Source organism: Benincasa hispida, unplaced genomic scaffold (assembly GCF_027475165.1).
Source record: "Benincasa hispida cultivar pf3 unplaced genomic scaffold, pf3_genome.v1.1 HicScf675, whole genome shotgun sequence".
Lineage (NCBI taxonomy): Eukaryota > Viridiplantae > Streptophyta > Magnoliopsida > Cucurbitales > Cucurbitaceae > Benincasa > Benincasa hispida.
This window is the reverse complement of record NW_028326795.1, coordinates 171,662-178,976: the sequence shown is the minus strand read 5'-3', so window position 1 is coordinate 178,976 and position 7,315 is coordinate 171,662. Positions and strand designations below refer to the sequence as shown.

Sequence of the window (7,315 nt, the reverse complement as noted above, 5' to 3'; positions counted from 1 at the left end):
AAAATTAAGTGCCAGCAGATGCTCAAACATCTTAGAACTAATACATACAGACATTTGTGGTCCATTCCCCATGGCTTCTTGGAATGGACAACAATATTTTATTATGTTCATAGACGACTATTGAAGATATGGGTACCTATATTTAATTCATGAGAAGTGTCAATCTTTGGACATTTTCAAGTCTTTTAAAGCTGAAGTTAAACTTCAACTTGGAAAGAAAATTAAGGTTGTCAAATCTGATTGTAGTGATGAATACTATTGGGTTTTATGTCCTAAAACTCGTGGTTTGTAAACAATAAAACTTATTTCTAAAAATTCAATAAGTTATTATTGAAAATATATTGATTATTTCGTTTTAGAAATCAAATAACCTAAAAGATCCATGACTATTACATGAGAACTTGAACTATATGTGGAGACATAAAAGTGGATCAAGTTCGAGTAAATAGTCAAAATGATCTATAGTATATGAATAAGGTTGAGTGTCTTATTCTGGTAACACTATTAGATGTGACCCACTCTGTAGTTATTACAACAAGTTGTAAAGTGCTATAGACGATGTGATTCTAATCCGTACATGTTATGACATAAAGAATAAGGGTGTCCTGTGCAATGGGTTTGTACAAGATTGGACCACGAAATCAATCACTCTTACTTTCTAACACTGTTTACTGTTTAAGACTGACTATTTCAAAGTGATGACCTAGGTAACTTGACCTTAATCCTGAGCTAACTATGAACTCCTGTTTATACGGGATTATCCTTAGATTTGTATAGGTGAGGGTTGGCTCAATAGTGCTGGCTCAATAAACCTCCATTTCAGGAGTAAGATCGGGTAGATAGCTGGAGACATAAGATGCAAGATGGAATCACTCCTACCCACTTTCAGGGATAGTAAAGAGGTTATTCTCTTAAGTGTTGACTCTGGGTCTTGAACAAGGGGCCTCACCCTCTCGTTGGCCAGAGGGGGATTCGGTTTGTTGATCGGATCACAAATCAATTGTTCATTAGAGGATCAATGGGATTAAAGGAACAAAAGGTAATCTCAGGGGTAAAATAGACATTTGACCCAGCCGTTATTATGAACAACCTGTGAAGGGTTAACTTACTAATCATGATTACATAGAGTGGACATAATATATCTACAGTGAGGGGAGTGCAACCATGGGCTTTAATGGAGTGACCTAGTAGTTAACAAATGGGGGTTAATTTTGTGTAAAGAGTTTAGCCAATTAATCTCGAATCGTTGGAGCCCATGATCTGTAGGTCCACGAGGTCTCCCTACTAGATCGTAAATGGATTAGCCTTGGAGTAGGGTGAGAATTTGATTGAAACATTCAAATTACAATTAAGGGAATTAGTAATTATATAAGATATAATTATGCATTTAATTTGGAAATTAAACGAAATTGGAGAATCGATTAATATTTAAATATGATTTAAATATTAAATTCATGAATAATAGAGATTCATGATAGTGGAATTAGTGTTAAATTGATTTAATATTTGATATTAAGTTAATTGAATTAATTAAATTGTTTAATTAATTATTAATTATTAATTTTATTAGAAAATTAATTTTAAATTAATTTTTGTAAAATTAAATACAATTTTAATTTTTATTATTGAATTGAAAACTAAAATTATGTTTTAATTTGAGTAATTACAAATTAAAAGAAAAAAAGAAGAAAATTAGAAATGGAAAAGTTGGGATTTTCCCACTTCCATTTCCAACTAGCGTACACATTTTCCACTTCCAAATTCAGTCATTAATCCTAGCATTGTTGGGTTTTATGTCCTAAAAACTCGCAGTTTGTAAAATGATAAACATTTTCTATAATCAATATACTTGTTATTGATTTCATAAATTGTACGAAAGTCTAATCCAGTAAACTAAGACTCATGACTATTGTATGAGTACTTGAACTTTATGTGGAGACATAAGAGTGGATCGAGTTCGAGTAAATAGTGAAAATGATCTATGGTACATGGATGAGGTTGGGTATCTTATTCTGGTAACACCATTGGATGCGGCCTACTCTGTAGTTGTTACAAAGAGTTGTAAAGTGCTACATACGATGTGATCCTAATTCGTACATGTTATGACATGAAGAGTGGGGGCGTCCTATGTAATGAGTTTGCATAAGATCAAGACCAAGAAATAAATCACTCTTTCTTTATAACATTGTTTACTGTTTAAGACTAACTATTTCGCCTAGATGACCTAGGTAACTCGATCTTGATACTAAGCTAACTATGAACTCTTGTTTATTCGGGATTGCCCTTAGATTTGCATAGTTGAGGGTTGGCTCAACAGCGCCGGCTCAATAAGACTCCCATTTCAGGGGTAAGACTGGATAGATAGTTGGGGACATAGGCTGCAAGACGAAGTTTACACCTACCTCATTTAGGGATAGAAGAAAGGTTGTTCTCTCAAGTACTGAATCTAGGTCTTGAACAAGGGGGCCCTACCCTCTCACTAGGCTAAGAGAATTTGGTTTAGTGATTGGATCACAAACCAGTTGTTCATTAGAGGATCAGTAGGGACTTGAGGAATAAAACGTAATCTCGGGGGTAAAATAGATATTTGACCCAGCCGTTATTACGAACAACCTGTGAAAGTTCAACTTGCTGATTATGGTTAAATCATGTGGACATAATATATCTACAGTGAGGGGAGTGCAACTATGGACTTTAGTAGAGTGACCCATTAGTTAACGCATGAGGATTAATATGGTCTAATGAGTTTAGCCAATTAATTTCGGATCGTTAGAGCCCATGATCTGTAGGTCCGTGAGGTCCCCCTACTAGCTTGTAACAAACTAGCTCTAGAATAGAGTGCTAAGTTAATTTGAAATGTTCAAATTTGAATTAAAAGAATTAGTAAATATATGAGATATAATTACATGTTTAATTTGAGAATTAAACGAAATAGGAGAATTTATATATTTAAATATGATTTAAATATATAAAGATGGATATGTGTTAAAATTAATTTAATATTTTATATTAAATTAATTAAGTTTTATTTAATAATTAATTTATGAAATTAATTAAAATTTTCATTTTTTTAAATCAAAATAGATTTTATAAAATCAATTTTTGATTTTATGATAATATTGAAAAAGAGAAAAAAACAAAACACAAAAATGGAAAATGTTAATTTTCCATTATCCATCTCTTCAGTAGCTCACACAAGAATGCACTCACTTTGCCTTTTCTTCTCCAAGCATGAGCTGCAACTCATGCAACTCTCTCCTTTGCATGTTAATCTGCAATATAATAAAGAGATTGGAGTGAAAATCGGGCAGGCAATCTTTGATGTATGTTGTGGATGTTTAGCATGTCTAAAAATTTTGTAAATTGTTATAAAATTGGGTTAGACATTTAAAATTCATAACAAAGAACAACAGCATGCTCATAGGTTAACCACTCGTTTCAATAGTTAAAATAGGTCGTTAAACTTGTAAAACTCAGGTTATAAACTCAATCGATATATAATCCTGTCAAAGGCTGGAGGTATTTAAGTTGACGATCTACGGAACACCTCCTACCTGGGGATTATGGCTGAATTATTGAGCGTTGCTAACCGGTTTTATGAGCAATACATGAGCGGTGGGAGATTTTAAAACTGATTTATCACCGAGACATTGTAGGTTAAATCCAAATATAAACATTTACTTGGATAAACACCTACACTTAGGTTGTTTAATTAGCTGAAACAAGCCCAAGAAACAAATACCTTGTTTAATCGTTAGAACACTTCAGTGGGAGTTTAATAACATATATGATATGCTATTAGAACAATTCAGTGAAAATAAAAAACGTATACGTTATGTTAGAACGCTTTAATTAGAGATTAATAAACATATATGATATATTTTTAGCTCTCACATCCCTAAGAGTTCACAATCGAAATTCATGTGGCACTTTGTGTCACCCTGGGAGTGACCTTTATTTGAAAAGTGTTTACATGAATCGAGATTTTGATGAATGGGGGAAGTTATTCACTTTAAAATCAAATGTGATGTTTCGATTTTTAAATTTTGACGTTCTTAAGATATTCACACTGTAAGGTTCATGCGGCATTTCGTGTCACCCTGGGAGTGACCTCCATTTGAAAAGTGTTTGCGTGAATTGATCATGGTGAATGAGAGGAAGTTGTTTAATGGAAAATCAAATATATGACATACTGATTTCAATTCTCACGTCCCTATATAATTCCCACCATAAGATCCATGCAACACTTTATGTCACCCTGGGAGTGACCTCCATTTGGAAAGTGTTCGTCATAGATCAAGACCAAAGTGAATCGGGGAAGTCATTCATAGTAAATGGGTGAAGGATATGTGTCAACATATCCTATGGTCTCTTCTGTTGGTTTGAACCATGAGATTCCTATGTTGTGCATGTTTTTCATCTTTAAGTCGGCCTTGCTAGTCATTTAACGATGGCTATCCCCTCAGGGGGTTTTAATATAGTATTCAGAACAACTCAAACTCCAGAAATGGATAAGATTTCTAAAGTCAGTTTCTACTTTGACTTTCCAACTTGGGGATCATCGTTGGAATCGAAATTCTGAGGTCTTAAAATAGGGGGTTACACTTATAAAGTTACTAAAGAGTTAGTAAATTCTGGCAAAAAATGGTAGCTAAATGACTATCGAAATATGAGTTATTCTCGAGATAGTGTTTAGTCCAAAATGTCTTGCTGTAGTATCGTTGAAAAAATAATCTTAGGTATATTATTACTTTGCTAAAACTTGATTGGATTTAAAAAGCTATTCACTTATATTTTATTTATATTTTTCAAAATGACGAGTGCACTAGTACAATTGTTGGTATCTGATAAACTGATAGGGGATAATTATGCAACCTGGAAATCAAATTTGAATACTATACTGGTGATAAATGATTTACGGTTTGTCTTAATAGAGGATTGTCCTCCCATTCCAAGCTCTACCGTAAACCAAACTGCTCAGGATACGTACGAAAGATGGACCAGGGTGAATAAAACCCATGCTTATATCCTTGCCAGCATATATGGGGTCTTGGCGAAGAAACATGAGGATATAGGTACTACCAAAGAGATTATGGAATCTCTACGAGGGATGTTTGGGCAACCGTTCTTCTCTCTAAGGCATGATGTCATCAAGTACGTTTACAACTGTCGCATGAAAGAGGGGGCCTCTGTTCATGAATATGTCCTGAACATAATGGTCCACTTCAATGTGGCGGAAGTAAATGGCATGGTCGTTGACAAGAGAAGTCAAGTCGGTTTTATTCTGGAATCTCTTCCGAATAGTTTTCTGCAATTCTGTACGAACGCATTAATGAATAAAATTGAATACAACTTGACTACTCTTCTGAATGAGCTACAAGATTACCATACAATAGTGAGAGCTAAAGGTCTAGAATTTGAAGTAAACTTTACTACCACTGAGAAGAGAGGAACGTCCTCCAAAAAGCCTGATGTTGCTTCCTCTTCACAAAATAAGAGTATTACTGTTAAGAAAAGCAAAGGCAAAGGGAAGAAGAAACCCGTTGGGAAGAAAGGCAAGAATAACGTTGCAGACAAAGTGAAGTGTTTCCACTACAACAAGGAAGGGCAGTGGAAGAGGAATTGCCCTCAGTACCTTGCTGAGAAGAGAGTTGAGAAAGCAAAACACGCAAACTAGTTCCTAAGGACCGCTTGCTCAGCTTAACCAGTGGGAGATGTTCCTGTCTGAAGATAATTTTACCTGCTTTTGTTATCTTGTAAAGAACAAAATGTATATATTTTGTTGTAAATGAAATGTTCATTTTCAAAAATTATGTATGTTCTATCTCATAACAACTTCTGTTAAAGAACCAAACTTAGTTAAATGCCATTTGCAAATATTCAGATATTTAAAACAGCTAGAAATCAATTAAGGCAAATAGTTATTTAACCTAAATAATAAGTTTAGAACACTTGAGACGTTCAGAGTATACAAAACTTATTAGGTAAACTAAAACTGAAATACTTCGATTAGATCAAAGTATAGAAAGCTTAAAGATCTCTAGGTCTATTTGATAGAACTTCACATCCAATGTCAAACTTTCTAATTGCCTTAGATTGGTTTCTCAATATCATTAGAATGGTCTTTAAGATCACCTTATATTATTTGTTTCCATAAAAAATGCATAAATCAATAAAGAGTCATTGAATTAACACTGCTATAATAAGAGTTGTTTTGACAGGTCAAATGCATCTTACTCAAAGAGTTGAGAGTACCTCAATGTAGTGGGAGAAAAATGTGACTTCCTGATCATTACTAAGAATAAGATGTATTTCCCATATAGCTTAATAAGAAGTCTATTGTACACTAACTTGTTTACAACGATTCTCTCGGCTAAAGTGTTAGAGAATCTCCTAGGAAGACTAGGAATACTAGATTAATAACCTAAGGCAAGTGGGAGAAATATCAGATATGAGATACCGAATGATAAACCATGGGTATGAGATGCCCTAGTTTATTGTATTTCTCTATAAAACTCAGAAACTCGGTTTTATATATATAGATATATAAGTTACCGCTAGAGTTTTAGTCCAAATGGGAGTTTTTTAAGTTTTATGTTCTAAAACTCGTGGTTTGTAAACAATAAAGCTTATTTCTAAAAATTTAATAAGTCGTTATTGAAAATATATTGCTTATTTCGTTTTAGAAATCCAATAACCTACAAGATTCATGACTATTACCTGAGTACTTGAACTATATGTGGAGACATAAAAGTGGATCAGGTTCGAGTAAATAGTCAAAATGATCCATAGTATATGAATGAGGTTGGGTGCCTTATTCTGGTAACACTATTGGATGTGACCTACTCCGTAATTGTTATAAGAAATTGTAAAGTGCTACAGACGATGTAATCCTAATTCGTACATGTTATGACATAAGAAGTGGAGGTGTCCTGTGCAATGGGTTTATACAAGATCGAACTACAAAATTAGTCACTCTTACTTTCTAACACTATTTACTGTTTAAGACTGATAATTTCAAAGCGATGACCTAGGTAACTTGACCTTAATCTTGAACTAACTATGAAATCCTGTTTATACGAGATTATCCTTAGATTTGCATAGGTGAGGGTTGACTCAATAGCGTTGGCTCAATAAACCTCAATTTCAGGGGTAAGACCGGGTAGATAGCTGGAGACATAAGGTGCAAGATAAAATTTACTCCTACCCACTTTCAGGGATAGTAAAGAGATTGTTCTCTTAAGTGTTGACTCTGGGTCTTAAACAAGGGGCCCCACCCTCTCATTGGCCCTAGAGGGACTCAGTTTGTTGATCG

General features: G+C 34.0%; 1 protein-coding gene across 1 annotated transcript; it reads left to right on the top strand.

Annotated features, from left to right (window-relative positions):
• The first annotated feature begins 4,813 nt into the window (after positions 1-4,813).
• On the top strand, positions 4,814-5,677 carry LOC150030034 (uncharacterized). The gene is made up of 2 exons (XM_090310142.1): positions 4,814-5,272; positions 5,498-5,677. The coding sequence occupies exons 1-2, from the start codon at positions 4,814-4,816 to the stop codon at positions 5,675-5,677; spliced, it is 639 nt and encodes a 212-aa protein (XP_090166268.1).
• Positions 5,678-7,315: the final 1,638 nt, after the last annotated feature.